The sequence below is a fragment of the Salmo trutta genome, chromosome 13 (assembly GCF_901001165.1).
Source record: "Salmo trutta chromosome 13, fSalTru1.1, whole genome shotgun sequence".
NCBI lineage: Eukaryota > Metazoa > Chordata > Actinopteri > Salmoniformes > Salmonidae > Salmo > Salmo trutta.
Genome location: NC_042969.1, coordinates 9,740,315 through 9,762,732, shown reverse-complemented (window position 1 = coordinate 9,762,732; position 22,418 = coordinate 9,740,315). Strand labels below are relative to the sequence as shown.

Genomic DNA, 22,418 nt, shown 5'->3' with positions numbered 1-22,418 from the left:
CAAATCTCTAGCCACTTTGATAGTTAAAAATTGGATGTAATAAATGTATCACTAGTCACTTTAATCAATGCCACTTTATATGTTTACATACCCTACATTTCTTATCTCATATGTATATATGTATATACTGTACTCTATACCATCTACTGCCTATGCCGTTCGGCCATCAGTCATTCATATATTTATATGGATAAGGTAGTTGTTGTGAAATTGTTAGATTACTTGTTAGATATTACTGCATGGTCGGAACTAGAAGCACAAACATTAACATTACATTTACATTTTAGTAATTTAGCAGACGCTCTTATCCAGAGCGACTTACAGTAGTGAATGCATATATTTTTAATTTTTTTGTACTGGCCCCCCGTGGGAATCGAACCCACAACCCTGGCGTTGCAAACACCATGCTCTACCAACTGAGCCACAAGGAAGACATCTGCTAACCATCTGCTAACCATGTGTATGTGACCAATTAAATTTGATTTGGTTTGATTTGACATATTTGATGGTGATAGGATGGTTTGGAATCTTAAGACAGGAAGGGGAGTTTTCGAGATGAGTATGTACAAGGAAGTATGTCGGTTGTGTAAGACAGGGCTAGCTCACTTGGCTAAGGCAGGTGCTAGGCAGATGTCAGGAAGTGAGCGATTTCTTTGTTCAGGGCCAGCCGAACAACATGATTCAGACACTGTAAACAGCGTCTAGGACTAAATGTCTTTGAGGGTTTCCCATCATTCAAATAATTTTGCTTGTTGTCAATGGTGATGTGAAACAATGAAGGTTTGCAACACAGGCCTCAATTAAGGAGGGAGAACGTTGAAATAGAGAGAGGGGGAAGAGGGGGGTGCGAGCGACTTCAACAACATGATTGAAGGAAGTGTCTATGCAACACGTACAAACACATGTACCCAAAAACACAAACTCAATCGTCTTCAATTTCTTTTTCCACTTTGTTCCCGACATAGGGGACATGTTAAGGGCCTCGTCTCAATCCCATTACTCAACAACATAATAATTTGGCTATTTACGCCGGTCGCCCCCCCCAGTTCGACAAACCAACAGAGCTGCTAACAAGTATATACTGTAGCAATAGCAGTACACACTGACGTATTCATCTTTCTCATTTAAGAGGGGTCTCTATACGCTGCTGAGCGCAGCAGGTTCTCTTTTTTGCATGTGTGTTTACCATGCGCAATTTCAAAAGCCACAAAGGCAAACAGGCTGAGCAAAAAGCAGTTTGTTTGTAAACGTGAAGAAATTCCAGGCCCCGAGCCAACACAACCCCTTAAAGCTGGGCCCCCCGCCTTCATAGAGGGCCAAAAAAACGGCAAACGCACAGCAATGAAATGAAGGGGGAGCCCAGGCTAAATTATGGATCGGGGGGGGTTTATTGCAATGCAGACTTTATTTTTCATTCTCTTCATAAATTATGTCAGCAATCACTTAAATATATGGAGGGATTAAACTGATGCATTGCAGCAGCCATTCGCTAGAGATGTGGCGAGTACTTTGGATATCTGGCTGGCTGGTGGTACAGTAACAGCCATCAAAGACCACCTAGGACCAGGTCTATTTAGTAGCATTTTCCAAAAACAACAACTGTAAAGAGTACTCGATACAGAGTAAGCCAATGAGTTAGTTTTAAATGTAGCTTATATACTGTATCTGTCCAATCACAAGTTCTTCTATTAGATCCCAACCTAAATATACACTTTCTGTAACGATGACGTTAATAACCCTTTGTTAATATCACTTTCATGAACTCTGTGTTCCAGACACACAGATATTTATTTCTGATGAAAGATCATTTTTTTGGAGTAGTCGTGGCCTCACAACACACACCTTATATGCCACAACAAACACCTTATGAGTGTAACGCATTATTGCACATACAACTCTTGGCAGCCATGTTTGAATACCAGCCACAATGTACTTCTACTTAGGGAGGCTCTGGAACTCTCCACGTCAGTCAAAGTGGTAAAATAAGATGTCATTAGAGTGGCCTAGACCCCAGCGATCAAGACAGGACACTGGAAAAGGGAAAAGACACACAATTGCCTGATTGAACTCCGACCACATCCTTGTTTCCACTCGTTCAACTGCTTTTTTTTCGCTGCTCCCAAAACCCCTCTTGCGAACGATGCCTGTCGTGCGCGAAAATAAGGAAAATGCGATCCGAAGAAGTGATTACGCAGACGATTTACAATCTGCCATCATATTTCCCGACCGTAAGAGGCGAAAGGGGGGGAAAAAAGCCCTCTGGTAGACCATAATGATACGCTGCTGCAGGTTGGTAGTCACATTTAGTTCGGTTCTTTGTTGGTCATTTAATTGGAAGGGGCAGGAAAAACAATTTGGATCTCCAGCTTAAATGGCATAGGCCTAAGCGTGGTCTTTTTAGCCCAGTGCAGGGAGGGCGGCCGGCCCTCAGTGCTGTTGTGAGGAGCTGTTTAACACCATGACATCAGCTTTGGCACACGCACGGGCATTTTTCCTTCAGGCTTGAGGCTTTTCTCATTTCCCTTGCTTGGAGTCAGACCGCCACAACACGAGCCCCAGATACTTCAGTGGCCTCTGGACATGCTCCTGCAACCGCTTCCCTCCTCCACTGGCTGTTGGCTGTGTGTGTGTGTTATGCCCATCCGATTCCCTGCCTTGTAATGGAAGTAACACCTGCCTAACACTCAATGCACACTTACAGACACACCCTTATGTACACACACACACACTACAGAGTGTATTCACTGGGATTCTGTCGGTGTTCCTTTACATAGAAAGTGTAGCCTCACGGATTCTCATATTTGTCATGTGTCAGTTGTATGAAAAAAACTCTCTCCATTTCTTTTCATAACATTCAACAACATTTTTAGTTTCCATTCCAGTTTCAGTAAAACAAGTGTGCACAGAAATGTTTTCAGGATTGGATGAAGAAGCTAACCGGCAGCGCATACCAACGGGCTCAGGTCAAATCCACCTAGTATGCCGTCGCTTCCTACTTCAACAAAGCCGCTCAGTCCCAGTATCAAAAAGCCTTAATTAGGGGCTGGTTTGGTGGCTACCTGCTCCTGCAGAAGATTAACGAGGCCAGGCGGCGTGGTAACTATCGAGCCGTCCCTGTGTCCTTAGCAGCCTGCATCCAGCCGCCCCCCCCCCTACAAACGGCTACATGAGCAGCCCTGGGGCTAAACCCCCTGTCACTCTGCATTATGCCAACACTTGCCCCAGCTCTCTTGCGATCGAACACACACACACACACACACACACACACACACACACACACACACACACACACACACACACACACACACACACACACACACACACACACACACACAGCCAGTGATGATATTGGCTCATGAAGTTCTTAGGCCAACGCCAAAAATATTGACTCTCCCTTTTAAGAAAAATAGTCCCCACTGCATCCGACATTCAGAGAGGAAATTAAATAATATAGAAATCAAACAGCGTCACGCTCCGACCAGAAATAAAATGTTTCATTTTCCAAAAAGGCAAAGAGGAAGTGTCTGCAGTGACAGCAGGCTGCCAAGAGAAATAAGGCCTGACCACAACCCATGTGAAACCTACAGTATTTAAGATTACAAGGCAGGTACTGGTTAAGTTGAGGATAGGGAGCGGTGGGGAGTGTTGGTGCTGGGGGGTTATGGAGTTACGTGGGGGGGGGGACGTGAATGGAAACATGCCGCACGACCATAAAGGAGAAGGGGTATGGCTTTTTGGCATGCAGTGATTGAGTCAAGGGATTCAGATTCCATAGAAAGCATGGCTGAAAAATGGGACGGGTGCTCGTTTCAAGACCACACAGCGTTAGTTTCTCTCTATCGCCCCCCAGAATAACTTTCAAAGCAGGGGTGACTTGGCTGTTATGAAGTCCATCCCTAGCGCATTACTACCACCATAACAACAATCGCTCTAATCCTGAACCTATATAACAGCTGTCATAGCTAACCCATGATGCGGACCAATCAGTTGAGATTATGAAACTCTTTCCCTCCTCACCTCCACACTGTTTAGGAAAGGCCCATGTGGAATAACACCTGTGTCGAGGCTCTGGGACGAGGTGGCCGTGGCGTGTAAGGGGGAAAACAGGGCCTCACTTTTAAGGGCATATTTGTCCTCGCCGGTTAATCAGGCGAATGAAAGCGGCACATTCTCCCCAGCGCTGGGAAGGAAGAGATGGCATATTTACTAAACATGCCCACACTGGAGCAACCTGGAGACCACTCTCTATGGCTCTGTGTGTGTGTATTCTTGTGCACTACTCTGCCCCTGAGTGTGTGTGTTTGCGTGTGTGCTCACGTTTACACAGTCCTGATCACATGGTAAGCAAAATTCACGACGTCCGTACCCATCCTCTATTCTAAAATTGCTTTAAATTGTATGGGTAACACGGTAGCCTCACAAGCAGCCTAATCCCGCAAGATTACATTAAATGCTGCATGGATATCAGTCTGGTAGGGCTGAGAAGGCATGATTCTTAGCCCCGCCTTGTCCCATCACCGCTGCTTCCTCTGATGAACTATGGCGGCGACGAACGCCATGCTCCGTTGTTGACAGGCAGTACACTGTAGGACAACAACACATGTAAAGTCATACTTACGAGGTGATAGCTAAATATAAAGCTTTACATGACAGTTAAAAAGTTGCAAAAATAGACTCTGCTCCCTATCATACATGCTCCATTCTATGCCATAGCATATAAATTACAAGAAGGTTCAATAAACTAGGCAAATCAGAGGTTACGGCAGCAAGACGATCACTGTATTGAATACGATGCAGTAGGCTAATCTCTATCATCGCTACGGTTTGGCAAAAACATTACATTTACATTTACGTCATTTAGCAGACGCTCTTATCCAGAGCGACTTACAATACATTAGTAGGCTACGTTATTTCTGTTAGTCTCACGTTGACATACAGCATATTACGCATGTATGTACAGTACCAGTCAAACGTTTGGATACACCTACTCATTCAAGGGTTTTTCTTAATTTTTTAAAACTATTTTCTACATTATAGAATAATAGTGAAGACATCAAAACTATGAAATACCAAATATGGAATCCCTTTTAACAAGGCACACCTGTTAATGGAAATGCATTCCAGGTGACTACCTCATGAAGCTGGTTGAGAGAATGCCAAGAGTGTGCAAAGCTGTCATCAAGGCAAATAGTGGCTACTTTGAAGACTCTCAAATATAAAATATATATATATATTTTTTTTAACACTTTTTTGGTTACTACATGATTCCATATGTTAATTCATAGTTTTGATGTCTTCACTATTCTTCAACAATGTATAAATGAGTAAACATAAAGAAAAACCCTGGAATGAGTAGGTGTGTCCAAACGTTTTACTAATATATATATATATTTTTTTTGGGCTCATTATCCTGGTGTTCGATATGCTATTCTCTGGAAAGATGACAAGTGCTTGTTTTACTTCCTCAAAATGCCCTAGGTAACTTCTCTTTAACCTAGAAAATGTCGCGCTGTGGCTTCTGTTTTCTGATTTGTCAAAGGTGATCCAATTGCTTTCGAATTTCTTATGCGCAACGCCCATTGGCCAAAATGGCTTCAATGCTATCAATTCCAGACTGATAGCACAGAGTTAATTACGAGGCTAAACATGGGTAACATCTACTACCAATGTGTGGCACCAACCTCTGGATGATCCACTGGAGTCATGGAAACCTTAATGTTGAGAGATGTTTGATATTGTGTCTAGGAGTAAGGGGAATGGGGCTATTCGGCCCTTGAAAAAGACATTTGATCCCAATTGTTCTGGCCAGTACAGCTGAATAAGAGTATGGCTAAAAGGCATAGACATAAGAGTACAATTACATTTTAAATGGGAACATGTTGGCACACAGAGACGCAAACATTTTCAAAGCAATGGCTAAGTGGAACACCCTCCATTTTGGAACACCCTCCAAAAGTAAGAGTAAGACTCAACAGAACCACCAATATTCTCACAATCCCAATAGAGTAATTCCTCATGAAACCAGGACAAGGAAAATACCATGATTTTAGGGAATTTCACAAAATGCAATGGCCCTTTGGAGGAAGGACTGTTGACATACACTGAGTGTATAAAACATTAAGGACACCTGCTCTTTCCATGACATAGACTGACCAGGTGAATCCAGGTGAAAGCTATGATCCCTTATTGATGTCACTTGTTAAATCCACTTCAATCAGTGTAGATGAAGGGGAGGAGACAGGTTAAAGAAGGATTTTTAAGGCAAAGGAGTGGCCAATCTACAGTCGTTTGTGAGGTGTTAAACGAGAGACTGGCCTTCCTGTTGGGCTGCTCAGTGCTGCGTTTAACTACAGACCCCTGACCTCTCAGCCCGTGTGGGCCCCTGAAACAGGCATACCTCCTCCTGACAGTGGCCTATGGGGCCTAAGGCCAGGGTAAGGAGAGGAAGATCCGGGAGCCAACTCAATAAACTTTTTTTTACAGGTTCCTGGAGTTCCTATTGCTGAAGCACTGGTCTTCTTCTTTCCTTATTTTTTCTCTCTTTCTCAATCTCTCTCTCACTCACTGTAGTTTGCCTCCTCTCCCATCCAAAAGGCCCTAGGACATTTTTTTTTTACTGGTTCCTTAATGCTGGAGGGGTAAACATCCTTCTCTATCCTTCCTGCTCCCCCTCCGCCCTTTCCCTCCCTCCTGCCTCTACCCCAAGCCAAGAGAAACATTTCAATGAGTACACTTGAGTGGTTCATATTTCCAAGAAAAAATTTAATTTGTGCCACGCGTTTACTTGGACCTAGACCACAGCAAGGTCTTTATATATAAATGCAAAAAGGCAGAGCTGGAAGTCTTTCCTTTTCATACATCTCCCATTTTGACAGCCAGGACTCTGCAAGGCTGCTCACTTGAAAAGGAAAAAGATGACTATATAACAAAAATTAGAGAGGTAAACAGCTATTCGTTCCAGAGACAATTTGACATACTTGCCTGGGTAGTAAACTGAATATGGGTAGTAAACTGAATATGCACATATTTTTTGGCAATCTCTTCCTGCTTCCTATGGTCGGAAAATGTCAAAACAATAGTGGTTCGCTGTGGCAAAATTATACTGTGCATTTAAAAGCTCACAGATTTATAAAACCTATGTTTTGGCCTCGAACAAACGCAACATATGCATATTTTCTTGATCAACATTGTGATTTAATCTATCAATCTCTGATCAGCAGAGGCCAGACGTACACTTGCGTCATTGAGTCTTTACATTGAATCTTAATGCTATTAAAATAGCAACAGCTTTGTTGATGCATTCTTCTGGGTGTCCTTGATAATTTGCAACAACAAATATGGGGTCATAAATCTTTGGCGGGGAACAGGGCAGAAGAACAACCACAACAGGTGTTAAGAGGAAGCCATTTATCTTCCTGCTTGGAAAACAAAATATATTATGGTGTTTTTTGTGGTTTTCTTTCTCCCCCTCCATAACATCAATGTTATTTCAAAGTCTTTCCACCTACAGATTGACAGAGTATACGAGGCATTTTGATATTTCGAAGCCATACATTAGTTTTGGATGGCTGGTAATGTTAAGAAATCTTTACCTTTTCCTCAAATAAATCTAAATCAAATCAAATCAAATGTTATTGGTCACATACACATGGTTAGCAGATGTTAATGCGAGAGTAGTGAAATGCTTGTGCTTCTAGGTCTGACCGTGCAGTAATATCTAACAAGTAATCTAACAATTTCACTTGTTAGCAGCAGCCACTCAATGTTAGTGATGGCTGTTTAAAAGTCTGATGGCCTTGAGATAGAAGCTGTTTTTCAGTCTCTCGGTCCCAGCTTTGATGCACCTGTACTGACCTCGCCTTCTGGATGATAGCGGGGTGAACAGGCAGTGGCTTGGGTGGTTGTTGTCCTTGACGATCTTTTTGGCCTTCCTGTGACATCGGGTGGTGTAGGTGTCCTGGAGGGCAGGTAGTTTGCCCCCGGTGATGCGTTGTACAGACCGCACTACTCTCTGGAGAGCCTTACGGTTGTGGGCTCAGCAGTTGCCGTACCAGGCGGTGATACAGCCCGACAGGATGCTCTCGATTGTGCATCTGTAAAAGTTTGTGAGTGTTTTTGGTGACAAACCAAATTTCTTCAGCCTCCTGAGGTTGAAGAGGCGCTGTTGCGCCTTCTTCACCACGCTGTCTGTGTGTGTGGACCATTTCAGTTTGTCTGTGATGTGTACGCAGAGGAATTAAAACTTTCCACCTTCTCCACTACTGTCCCGTCGATCTGGATAGGGGGGTGCTCCCTCTGCTGTTTCCTGAAGTCCACGATCATCTCCTTTGCTTTGTTGATGTTGAGTGTGAGGTTATTTTCCTGACACCACACTCCGAGGGCCCTCACCTCCTCCCTGTAGGCCGTCTCGTCATTGTTGGTAATCAAGCCACCTGGGGGCGGCCCGTCAGGAAGACCAGGACCCAGTTGCACAGGGCGGAGTCGAGACCCAGGGTCTCAAGCTTAATGACGAGTTTGTAGGGTACTATGGTGTTATATGCTGAGCTGTAATCGATGAACGGCATTCTTACATATTCCTCTTGTCCAGATGGGTTAGGGCAGTGTGATTGTGATTGCGTCGTCAATGGATCTATTGGGGCGGTAAGCAAATTGGAGTGGGTCTAGGGTGTCAGGTAGGGTGTTTGTGATATGATCCTTGACGAGTCTCTCAAACCACTTCATGATGACGGAAGTGAGTGCTTCGGTGCAATGGTCGTTTAGCTCAGTTACCGTAGCTTTCTTGGGAACAGGAACAATGGTGGCCCTCTTGAAGCATATGGGAACAGCCGACTGGGATAGGGATTGATTGAATATGTCCGTAAACAACCCAGCCAGCTGGTCTGCGCATGCTTTAAAAATACGGCTAGGGATGCCGTCTGGGCTGGCAGCCTTGCGAGGGTTAACACGTTTAAATGTTTTACTCACGTTGGCTGCGGTGAAGGAGAGCCCTAGGTTTTGGTAGTGGGCCATGTCCATGGCACTGTATTGTCCTCAAAGCGAGCAAAGAAGTTGTTTAGTTTGTCTGGGAGCAAGACATCGGTGTCGGCGACGGGGCTGGTTTTCTTTTTGTAATCCGTGATTGACTGTAGACCCTGCCACATTCGTCTCGTGTCTGAGCCGTTGAATTGTGACTCTACTTTGTCTCTATACTGACGCTTAGCTTGTATGATTGCCTTGTGGAGGGAATAGCTACACTGTTTGTATTCGGTCATGTTTCCGGGTCGCCTTACCATGATTAAAAGCAGTGGTTCGCGCTTTCAGTTTTGCGCGAATGCTGCCATCAATCCACGGTTTCTGGTTGGGGAAGGTTTTAATAGTCACCGTGGGTACAACATCACCGATGCACTTGCTAATAAACTCGCTCACCGAATCAGAGTATACATCAATGTTGTTGTCTGAGGCTATCCAGAACATATCCCAGTCCACGTGACCGAAGCAATCTTGAACCATGGAATCAGATTGGTCGGACCAGCATTAAACAGACCTGAGCACGGGCGTTTCCTGTTTTAATTTCTGTCTATAGGCTGGGAGCAACAAAATGGAGTCGTGGTCAGATTTGCCGAAAGGAGGGCGAGGGAGGGCTTTGTATGCATTGCGGAAGTTAGAGTAGCAATGATCCAAAATTTTGCCAGCCCGGATCGCGCATTCGATATGCTGACAAAATTTAGGGAGCCTTGTTTTCAAATTAGCCTTGTTAAAATCCCCAGCTACAATAAATACAGCCTCAGGATGTGTGGTTTCCAGTTTACATAGAGTCCAATTAAGTTCTTTCAGGGCCGCCGAGGTGTCTGCTTGGGGGGGGGGATATACACGGCTGTGATTATAATCGAAAATAATTCTAGGTCAGGTGAACAAAAGGACTGTTGTTATGATCACACCACGACTCGTTAATCATAAGGCATACACCCCTGCCCTTCTTCTTACCAAAGAGATGTTTGTTTCTGTCGGTGTGATGCGTGAAGAATCCAGGTGGCTGTACTGACTCTGATGACGTATCCCGAGTGAGCCATGTTTCCGTGAAACAAAGAACGTTACAATCTCTGATGTCTCTCTGGAAGGCAACCCTTGCTCGAATTTCATCTACCTTGTTGTCAAGAGACTGGACATTGGTGAGTAGTATACTCGGGAGCGGTGAGCGATGTGCCCGTCTACGGAGCCTGACCAGAAGACCGCTCCGTCTGCCCCTTCTGCGGCGCCGTTGTTTTGGGTCGCCTACTGGGATCCGATCCATTGTCCTGGGTGGTGGTCCAAACAGAGGATGTGCTTCGAGACAGTCGTATTCCTGGTCATAATGTTGGTAAGTTGACGTTGCTCTTATACCCAATAGTTCTTCCCAGCTGTATGTAATAAGACTTAAGATTTCTTGGGGTAACAATGTAAGAAATAATCCATTTAAAAAAAACTAAATATTGCATAGTTTCCTAAGAACGCGAAGCGAGGCGACCATCTCTGTCGGCGCCATCAGAACGTCCACAACACATGGTGGATATTTTGACAGCAGGGGATTTCGTGGATAAATTACCTTCTGTAAACAGGAAAACTATGAAATGTGGATCCACCTAATCAACCACAATGTCCCCACAGTAGGCCTATATGATGTCCCCATACTGGGCCTATATGATGTCCCCATACTGAGCCTATATGATGTCCCCACAATGTCTCCATACTGGGCCTATATGATGTCCACACAATGTACCTCTGCCCATTTATGAGTAAACCAAGTTCCCAGAGTCCTCCGGAAAACTGAGAGCCCCTTATTGACGTGCGTCCTCTCCGTGACACCCGTGCAATCTTCCGCAGGCTAACAGGGGAAACAATGCTGACTCCTAGTAAAGAAGCCTCCTCTATCAAAGCTAAATGAGCCAACAGGTTTCCACCAGGCTGAAGGAGCTGGCCTCTCTCTGACTCGGGACATGTGATGGAGTACATAAATCCTCAGGTTCTTCCTGTCAGGGCTTGATCATAAAAAAGAGAAAAAGAAACGCGTCACCCTTCCCTCCGGACTAGCAGCAATCCCTCTTTATGACAACACAATGCAATTACAGTATCGAATGTTACTTTGCTGGACGGCTGAAGGCGGATGGTGAAGGCAGGAGCAGTGCTGATGGACGGGTATGGGGGTGGGGGGTGTAAACTTGGGGAAAACAGATGTCAGTCTGGGCAGGAACCTGCCGGGTGGAAGACGTGATTTTAACAAGGCTTCTGGCTCGGAGCTGACATGACAACAACTGCCAGTCTTGTCACTCTACTAGTCCATTCAACCTAACCCTATCAAGACTTGGGATGCAAAATGGTCTTTAGATGAGAAACACTAAATTAGGCAACACTTCACATTAATGACACTGTTGCAACTTTATGTGAAGTGTAAGCCAAAATCATATTCTCTCCTCACAAAGTCTGATAACTAACGCAAGACTCAATGCTTAGTAATGTCCTTGCTCATTCTCTTAAGAGTTCCTAGTACTTCAGTTGGCAGGGAGAGGAGAGAGAGGGAGAAGGCTGTGTGTGAGCGAGAGAAATATGACTCGGCAAACTGGCCTCCAATTTCAATAAGAGCCCGGACGATTTACAAGGGCCCCTCATCGAGCTTGTTCCCCTGAAGCGTAGGCTTGATACACGACCAATGCCCATCCGCCATGGCACGCCTCACCGCCCTCTGCAGAAATCCCGCCGTGCCAAGACAAATACCCCCGCTCAGTAGCATTTCAAACAGATGCATAGCACCACGGCAGACTTTTATGACCTGCCATGCCAGGAGTATTCACGTTCACATACCCTCAGGAGAGCTATAGTATATTTAGTATAGACAAGATGCCTTTAAGCACTCCATTCCACCTATATATCCACCTTATGGCCACCAAAAGACACTGGACCACAAGAGCTACTTATTTACAAGCCGCTTCATCGAATTACTACATCTAAGGATTTGCTATATTACAGTTTGTTCGTGTTATTTATCTTATTAAGTTAGAGCATTGAGGAGCATGAAAATGGCTTCCAAATGTCCCGATATACAAAGGTACTACAAAAGCGCTGGCAACAACAAAGTGTGTAACAGCTCACAGATCATTGACTTTAAGCTTGTGCATGTTGTGCGAAGCAGCACATACTTCTGGGGGGGGGGGGGGGTTTGTGGGTTACCGAGAGTGAACCTGCAAACAGAGATAGCAAACTTTCCACTGGGAGGTGAAAGCTCTATCCCAAACACCCCAATGTAAAACGCAACACCTGATACCAAGGGATCGGTTTCCAGCGCATACCTTCTCCAGGTGCCCGCTCTAAGCTGCTTTTGGGTGGGGGAACTATGGAGGGAAGGAGGGAGGGGAAAGGAGGGTGGGGGTACATGTTTTCAACAGATCTCTTCAAATCCCTAAAAGGTAATGTAGAGAAGCAAATTCCTCGACAGCTGTGTTCCTCTGATCAGATCTCCAGGAGAATAGCCAGAGAAACGTTAGTGGCCAAAAGGTCCCAGAATTGACAAATCCTCTTCATAATACCCATGTGGCCTTGCAACCACATTTTGATCGACTGTAACAGTTTGGACAACTGGAGTTGATTTTATAGCCACTGAAGGATGTGTCATCATTAAACCACCAAAAGCATGAAAAACATCTTGACAGGTAGGGCTTGTCAGGGCTTCAACGGCAGCGCGCTGTTTCTCTGTCAAGACAACGTGATTCACACCCCAGCCCAACGTCAAGAGACAAGTCTGTCACACAATGGAGTGTTTGTGTGCTCGCTGCGAGTCCGCCAGCTGTGAGATCACGAGGGCCTTGACACAGCACAGACATAAAACAGACAGTGGAAGGCGAACAACATCTCCTTGCGAACGCTGGCCACCTCTCTCTTATTTCCTGTAATCGTTAAAAGGTAGGTTTAAAACAATAACAATGAGGAGAGAGAGAGAGTCCTTCAGCTCAATATTTTTTCCCCCATGTCGAACTTGACTTTACGGTCTCTGTGTTGGGTGCCACGACAGGGTTGGGTTTGTCTTAGCCAATTTTTCTTTGACAGTCCGGCTCTTGCCAGGGTGGCCGACCATGAATCAGGTAGCATGCCTTTGATAAATCTCACTTGAAGGAATTGATTCAAACCTGGACTAAAATCCTCGATCATTTGTCCAATAAAAAACAAGTTGCCGCCATCCATGACTAAATGGTACAGTTGTTCCTGGACTTGTCCTTTTGATTTGATATAAAAACACATACTGGCACTAGTGCTGATATTCCTACATTCAATATCACATTCTCAATACTAATCACAATGGATGAAACCCTAACTTGAGATCTGCATATGTGTAACTTAGATTTTTGCGTAAACTATGCATTGACGTCAATCGGAGATTAGCCTCCAAATTGTTATTACACTAGGATCTCACGTTAGGATTCGGCCCACAATGTGTATTACATCCTGCATCTTCTATGTATTCTACCATAAAATTACTATTATAGAGTACGTGCTGTTTATTTGCAACCATAATCAGTACTGTTTGTCTCACCTCTGCTCCGGAGTACTTTTCCGTTCGGGTCACCAGGTCATCCAGACACATGTCCTGGTCCACTGGCATGCTGCGGAGCTGCAGCGTGAAGATCTCCCGTCGCGTGGGGCCGTCCGGTAGAGGGACGTACACTATCCGGTCCAGTCGACCCGGACGCATCAGGGCCTGGGCAACAGAAGAGAAGGAAATTAGCTTTTAGACATGTGTGTGTGATTGTCTCTGCTGCTGGGTGACAAACATCCCTTTGAGGATGGAGTCTTCATCAATCAATCAATAAATACATATTTCCACCTATCCTTCTCTCTTACTCCCTTCATCCATCTCTCTTGTTAGGAACCTGAGACTAGAAGAATTCCATGCACTGATTGCAGGTGTGGTAAACTTGCCCTGAAGCAAGGCCTGATTTGCACAATTTACCTCAGTTCATATCAAGCGTGAAGATTATTATTCCAAATGGAGGCCATGTGCCGTCTCAGGAGGGCCATATTCAATCAAAGCCCACACCATACGCTGGTTTCCAAGGTACAGAAAAACAACACTGGATGAAAGAATGCATATTTGAACTATTGTTTACCATGTGAAACAGAAGAACGAAAATCGCAACTGAATATTCGTCCTAACACGTTGTCTTGCAGTAGAGGTAAGAATGCTGTTTTGGTTTATCTCTGAGAATGAAAAGATGAAGGGAACTATTCTGAACTAGTTTGTTAGGAAGGCATTTAGTTCTTCAATATTGACTGAAGGCCGTCATTGCTCTTGGAAAGGAAGTTAACATGGCTAAACACAGCAGGATCATCAGTCGCAGAGGCAAACAGAATAACTTCCCTCCCCACAACCTAGTGCACAGGTAGGCAACTAGATTTAGCCGCGGGTCGATTTTTGTTTGGAGCGAATAGTCGGGGCTGGAAAATAATTATAATAATTTGTACACTGCAAATTGACCACAACTAATCCTAAACAGAGATTGTATTTGAAAATAACAAACATTTCATATCTTGATTACATTGTGACACGATCACGTCTCTTTTTTATTTGTGGGAATACTTGGGAACAGATTTTCTAAATTAAACTCAAAGCTAAATGATTTTTTTTTTTTTACCAAAAACTAAAATCCTAAAACAATATATCAAAAATATGTTGCCGACCCCTGGCCTAGTGCATCCCAACGACCCAAAAATATCCCTCCAACCACTGCGGTCTCTCTTCTCTGATGTCATAGATGGCCAGTTGGCTGCTCAGCACAGACAGACAGACGGGCCTGCAGAGGTGGAAGTAATATCTGTGCTTCTGGTGAGCAGTGGCCTAGACCACCGCCTTTCAACTTTTTGTTTACATCCTCGTCACATCCCCTGCTATAACCTTCTGGATATACAAAGGACTTTCAAGCCCAGAGACTTCCTTCCTATATGTACATATTTAAAATCTGTCTGCGCTTCCCTGTGCGGAACGTTTGCAAATGGGGGGAAAAAAATGGATGTAACCATAACAGTCTGGCTAACAAATTAACGATGGAACACGAGAGGATCATTTTTTTGTTGCTGGGTTGTCCAGATTTCTCCACTTGGATCCGCCCTGCTATGCGCTAACAACATGAATAGGAGGACAACAACGTCACTGTGATTAGGATGGGGGAGATGAATAGGCCCCAGGGCCACTGCCAAAGGAAAATAATAAAGGTCCATGCTGGCTAGGGGACAGAGTAGCTTGACAACGTGTGTCTGGAACAAAAACACGTGAGGCTGTCTCTTCTTTGTCATCGCTCTTCCCACGAGGGGGACAGAGGGGGGCCTGTGGTTGATTGTCGCCGAAGTGCGTACTCCGCTCCACTGTGGACGTGCCAGGGACACTTCCGGAGTTGCTCTCCCTGGAAGTATGTGGCGGCCACATGCCAGCGCAAACTTGCCGACCGCACGCAGGCAGGCAGGCAGGCAAGCAGAGAGACAGACAGACAGACAGGGCCTCAACAATACAACTACCCTAACAGGACACACCGGGAAGAACTGAGTGTTAAGATGATCTAGCTCAACATGCTAAATCCATTTACGTTTGTTAACCCTAGATGTTGCTTGCAACAGATTACCTGGGTATTTCCTACAAGCAAAGTTGCACGCTTTCTCTACCATAAAAACACACACATTCACATGTGTACAAAAAGCTACACATACACACTCCCAACTATCCAGGTGCTCACACAAACAGACCAACTCTGGGCTTTTGAGACTGCTAAACTCATTTGACTTCCCTGGAGGCAAAGGTCTTTTTTTTGGTCCTCTCATGAAGAGCAGGGGCCCATCCATCACTTAACAAGATACACTTCCTGTTTTCAAGGATCCGGGGGGGTGGGGCAGGACCCCAAAAGAAAAATACTTGGCTTGGCATGTCGGGCAAGCGTTGACGGCCTCTTTCGTAACGCCATCCTTCCACCTGAAGCCTTGGCTTGACAGCAGAAAGACAGTGATGGAGGGGGGACGGGGGGGAGGAGAGACAGAGGCAGGGAGGTATAAAGACAGCTGGAGCAGAGGACACTGACAAAACCCACTATAACCTCATGCTAACAACTCTCAAACGTCACAGAGAAGAAACACCGCAGTTATTGGTGAATAAGGTACCTATATTCAAAGTATGAGGTTATCACAGTAACCCATAGTCTTCTCCGAGTTAACGATTAAGAGAAATAGTCACACTGATCACGAACCTCTGCATCTCAACATGGTGACATCAAATGGGAACTTTCCACCAAGTACTTAGAAAAAAAGTACTTCAAAATACTTTCCAATTGCAGAAATAAAGTCAGGATACAGTATAGTGGCTTCAGTCTGCCTGATCAAAACGGGGCGAAGAAAAAGCCTCGCTCGCTCTCTGCCTGCCAAGTTTCACTGCCGATAACAACAGTGATCATTCCAGGGATTGCGATCCTCCTCGAGAAGTGATTACGCTGTAACGACAGATGACTTCCTATCTCTGAAGGCCACTCTGTGACCGGTGAAAACTGCTGGGAATCCAAGCCTCTGAACATTTCTTTAGACATAGAGTACCGGTCAAAAGTTTGGACACACCTACTCTTTTAAGGGTTTTTCTTTATTTTGACTATTTTCTGCATTGTAGAATAATAGTGAAGACATCAAAACTATGAAATAACACATATGGAGTCATGTAGTAACCAAAAAAGTGTTGAACAAATGCACTGAATACTTACGTAACTTACGTAACTGATGTATTTCCATTTGAAAAAAATTATAAACGTGCAAAAATAACAAATAAATCGCTTTGTCATTATGGGGTATTGTGTGTAGATTGATGAGGATTTTTTTTTATTTAACACTTTTTTGAATAAGGCTTTAATGTAACAAAATTTGGAAAAAGTCAAGGGGTCTGAATACTTTCCGAATGCACTGTATGTGGTTCAGTAGGCCTACAGTATATGTGGTTCAGTAGGCCTAGAGTATATGTGGTTCAGTAGGCCTATATGTGGTTCAGTAGACCTATATGTGGTTCAGTAGGCCTACAGTATATGTGGTTCAGTAGGCCTATATGTGGTTCAGTAGGTCTACAGTATATGTGGTTCAGTAGACCTATATGTGGTTCAGTAGGCCTATATGTGGTTCAGTAGGCTTATATGTGGTCCAATGCAAATATCAAACTCACAATCCTGGTGTTACCATGCATCATGCTCCAATCAACTGAGCCATCAAATCCACATACAGAATCCTTTTTTCATGCCACATCCTTTTTTTATGCTCGATTGTTATCGTCTTCTTTGAAAGGGACATTTCCCCACGCTGGTTGGCTGGGAGTATGGCTGGCTGAGACATTAGTTGAGTCTGTTCCCTGCCCCAAAGGCATCGCTTCTATGTGGTTTCCTAAACCTGTCAGTCTGCAATCCGCAGAGGCACCGGTGACTCACTCACTTCCACGGTGGAGATTCATGGGCCACCCTGCAACTATGCTGGCTGGGGACACTACAGAGATAAAGTGGGACCACAACAACGCACACCGTGCAGCTGGTCCACACCATCAGACCAGGGGGGTGCATAGGAGATGGTGTCTTCAGGGAGGGCAGGGGACAGGAGTGGGGGGCAGGCAGTAGGAGTTGGTGCCACCCAATAACATTGTGGAGAGGGTTACAAAAGAGAGAGAGGCGGAGGAAGGGAGAAGCATTCGAGAATTGGGATCAGATCAAAAATATTAGAGGCTTTCAGTCTGATTTTGCCCTCGAGTCAAACTTGCTTGGGACAGGCGAGGCCACGATGTCCAAGAAGTGATTGCTCCGGTACCTGTTAACCCCTTATGGCATCTGCTGCCCCAATCACAGTCTGTTGCAGAATGTTTACATCTAGCCATTGTGATTAGATCTTGCAGGACCAGAACCACAGGACGCATTGGTTCACAGCTGACCACAAACACCTGTCATGTTCCTTGGTCTGTCTTAGAGTGTTTGGGAATTAACGGAAGCACCACGTTAACATTAGGCCCCTCTTTAAGGTGTGTGTGTGTATGTGACAGGTGGGGTTCACTGTCACATACCGGGTGCGGACCAGGTGAGAGGGTGGGCTGGTAGGATGGAAGCAGCTGCATCCCACTGTTATGGGGATGCCTCCTAGGGGGGACGGGGGAGGTCCGAGCTAACACGGCCACAGCTGCTGGGTGTGGAGTTAAATTGCCAGGCTCTAAACAACCCCCTGAGCACCTCACACCTCTTGCAACACTCGCACAAAATGGCCGCTGTCAAAAAGTGTCTATATGTATTTGGATAGGACACAAAAATAGCCAAAACAAACGTTAAACACAGAAATAAAGGGACATGTGGGTTAAGTGGGAGTGGGGGAGTGAGCCACCAAAAAAAGGTGAAGAAAAGGAGAGGAAATTAGGCTGAGCCCGTTGAAATGTCAGGTCACTGGAGCCCGGAATAAAATAGCAGTAAAACGGCTGCCATAAAATACATGTATGTTTGCTTACCATAGAGGTGTATCCTGTGAGCTGTCCTGTCCACAGCTCACAGTTTAATTATAAGGGGATTGCGTTAGGTGTAAACTATCAATGTCTGGTTTCCATAACCCGTCAGAACCCATAAAGTGGCCTGGTTTGACGTGGTGGCCCTTGTGCCGGCCAACTCGTTACTAGCGCCTCCCCTCTCAAAATGTCAGAAATATTTATCTTGTCTTTCACTACTCTGCCTTGCTTCTTTCTCTGTTCACCCGCCTCTCCCTCTCTCTCGGTCTTGTCAAACATAAATGCTTTCAGTGCTCCCCCCCTCAAAACTGTCCCCCTTTTTACAGTACCAGCCTTCTTCTGGGGGGTATGGGGGATGACGGACGAAAGCAAGGGCTTACGAATTTCATTTAACAAGCGGAAGTCCAGTGACAACAAACAGAGCGGATCTGAGGGTGCTGGGTACAGGGGGTGAAGAAAATGTCTTCACAGCTGTGAATAGTTACAGCCTCCTCCCCCCCTCCCCGTGTCCCCCCCCCATGATAACCAAACATAAAAAAGACATTTAGTACAAGTGCTGCAGGTTGCACTTCACCATCCTCTCAGCCACAGACCCCCTCGTGGAAACGTACCCCCGCCTCCCCCTTTACAAGTTCTAATTAGAGGGTTGACAATCCCCTATGGTGTGTGCAGAACTGCCACTCCAGCCAGACCTGTCACATAACCCTGCAGACAGACGGACACAACCACAGATTTATTTTCCTCCATCTCCCCCTTTTGGTACATTCAAGTTCCTCATAACTTCTGTCACACTGTGATGTCCCGTTGTATGCCTCAGCTTGTGACTAGTGTGCGTGTGTGTGGGTTGGGGGGGGGTCGGGGTGTAAGTGGGGGAGTCTTCGGGGAGAAATTAAACGACTATTCATAAAACTGACTACTGAAAGAAATGTACTGACTGTTTTTGAGATATGCAAATAACGTGGAAAAGCTCTCAAACCGAAGTACAGAAAGTCTGACTGTCGAGATTTCAAGTTTGACCTTTTTATGGTCACATGCACAACTACAGTGAAATGCCTTTCTTGCTGGCTCTTTCCCAACAATGCAGTAATAAATATCATTTTTTTTAAACATGAGAAATAAAAATAAGAAGAACACGAGAAAGTAAGTAAGCTATATACAGAGTTCCAGGGTCAGCGCAAATACCATGTTTACGATGTGCATGGATACTGGAGTGGGAGGGTTAGATATCATTTGGCAAACTGAACAAAATATAACTATACACCTGAGGTTCCAAATGCCAAGCGGAGTCAAAAGCTGCATGAGGGGGAGGGGGAGAGGGGTGGCCAAGACTGCTAATAGGGCATGGGAAGAAGGAGGAAGTGCTGTTGTGGGGGACAGGGGGGACGTAGACCAGGCCTGGGTACAGGGGTGGGGGGGGGTGACCCAGCCCTCCCCAACCCCCTCTGCTCCCCCTTCCCCTCCAGCCAGACTGCAGGTGCCAGCCCACCTCAGGGTCCCCGCCAGGCTCTCATTAAGCCCGGTGCCATTCAGCTGGCTCCTAGCACGCAACCCTGAGCGCATTGTGTTTCTCTGGCGGCCCTTGTCCTCCTCCTCCTTCTCTCAGTCATGTAGGAGTGATGGAAAAAAGAGGACTTTTAAGAGCAGGAGTTCAAGAGGTTTTCTTTTTCTTCATTTGGTGTTTTAATATGAAGGCTTCAGGTGTAGTCTTGGTGGCTATCACCTTGGCTTGCATTTGTTTTTGTCTTTCACACCAGCACTCCCTCGTGCTCCCAGACGCCATTATCGTCACAGTCATCACCGGCAACAGACACAGGTCAGCCTGCTGGCAGGGTGCTGAAAGAATCACCTCAGCTTCCTGAATACACACGCACACACTCAATAGTTTCGAAAACATACCTGTAAAACACATACAGCCTCAAGCTTGCACACGCACACACACACAGGCACGCACTTGCAACACACGCGCTCTCACTCACAGCGAGGCCTACTTACGTGCATACACACAGAGAGACAAACATAAACACACGCATTGCTGAGTGACGAGGCTGACTCAGTCGGATCAGTTTCCACTTCCGTGAAATATAAACATTAGCTTGTTTACCCTTTACCCCAGTGGTATTCAAGCTTCTTCAGCAGGGACCCCATTTTTTCTGCACTCACTTCTGGGGAACTGATTTCTTTAGCAAGACTTTCTCGCGACCCCACCCCAAATCTAATGGCACAACCTTAAAATTGGTTAATTTAGATATTTACATGAACAAATAACATTCAATGAATTATATTTTCATCTCTTATCAAATTAAAAGAAACCAATAAATATATTTACTCCATAAACCTTATCTTTTCTCAAAAACGTTTGTATATTGACCCACACAATAATCTGTACTCTTCATTTTTTGTTTCTTAAAAAAACCCGTCAAAAAACATGTATTTTATTTTGGCGACTCCACTGCAGTTCCCCCACGACCCCACCAGGGGTCATGACCCCGACTTTGAATACCACCGCTTTATCCCAAGCTGAGACTATGGTGGGGAGGGAGTCCTGTGTGTGTGTGTGTGTGTGTGTGTGTGTGTGTGTGTGTGTGTGTGTGTGAGAGAGATAGAGAGTGCAAGAGAGAGAGATGACATAAAGAGTACTCTTTCTCCCTCTCCATAATCCTTCCATCCTGTCCCCTTCCCAGTTGAGTCTGCCAGGCAAGGACAGGGTTGGACGGGGGGACAGGGGGAGCATCCAAAGGGGTGGGTACCTGTGGATGCAGGAGGCAGAAGGGGGTGGGTGGGGGCAACTAGACCGGGAAACCCTGTCAACAGGCTTAATTAAGAAGAAAGAATATCTGGGCTATATCTAGCTCTCAAAATAGCAATTAGCTGCCCCAGTGTTTGAACATCCAGAAAAAGAGAGGGAGAGAGAGATTTAACAAAAAAACCTGCATGTGAAGACCTGTGTCGGATTTCGAGGTAAACAAGGTCATCCTCTCCCTGTACTCAATGGCTCGGCCCCGTAATCAGACCCTGCGCGAGGCAAAACCTGTTTTTGTCACAACGGCGTGCCCACTTGGTTTACATGCCCATTGTGTACACAACACCTCTGCCCTTCTCCTGCCCCCCCCCCCCCCCATGCTCCTCCCAAACACACCCCACCCCCAAACTCCATCTTCCACCTGACGCCTGAACAAACCGCCCACTTACCTGTCTAGCTATTCCTCCATCACACACCATCCCACCCCATGCCACCAACCAGAGAACCTGCCCCCCTTTCCAAAGCAGCGCAATACCATTGGCAGAGTGTTGCCCCGTACAACGCTCAGTATGTTTGTAATTGTGTACCCTATCATTCCGGCTGGTAATCCCTACCAGCTGCCTGCCTCCCTCCCTCCCCCGTTTTTCCTGGCCCACTCCAACCCTCCCTCCCCCGGTACTGCAGAAACACTAAAGCTCCACTCCAAGTGTGTTCAACGGGCCCCGGTGGATACACCCTGTTGACAGTGCCAAGCCTTTTATGCACTGAAAACACAGTATTCCCTTTCAGACGCAGAGAGGATGGGGGGTGGGGAGAGAGAGAGTGTTGTGGGGGGATCAAGGACAGCACCTTGACAGACTCCAAACTTCGAAATCTCTTTCCTCATTTCTTCAAGTAGAGAGCAAGAAGGAGAGAGTGAATTGAGAAAGAGAAGCACAACAAAAAATGTAAGCACAAAAGAGTGCATAATTAAGACAGGATATGGTAGGAGAGGGAGCTCTGGGGTAAAAAGAAAAAGAAAAAAGAAGCAGGCTGGCTGGGGTCGCTTTCCCAGAAAGCCAAGCTGCGATACCCGACCCGTTTGAATGGAAACCAGATAATCTGTTAACACAAGGAATGGCCCAGATCCTGCCTGCAGACTGACATAGATAGGTTGGTTCCTGTTCCAATCCGCTGCGGTAGCAGTGTGTG

At 45.6% G+C, this 22,418-nt stretch overlaps 1 protein-coding gene across 2 annotated transcripts in view; it reads right to left on the bottom strand.

Moving 5' to 3' along the window:
- Nucleotides 1-22,418, bottom strand: part of afg2a (AFG2 AAA ATPase homolog A) — a 124,022-nt gene that overhangs the window by 5,752 nt on the left and 95,852 nt on the right. For both annotated transcript variants that reach the window (XM_029770838.1, XM_029770839.1), the window contains exon 16: nt 13,538-13,702. In XM_029770838.1, coding sequence (XP_029626698.1) covers nt 13,538-13,702 — 165 coding nt within the window. The remainder of the gene's footprint in view (nt 1-13,537; nt 13,703-22,418) is intronic.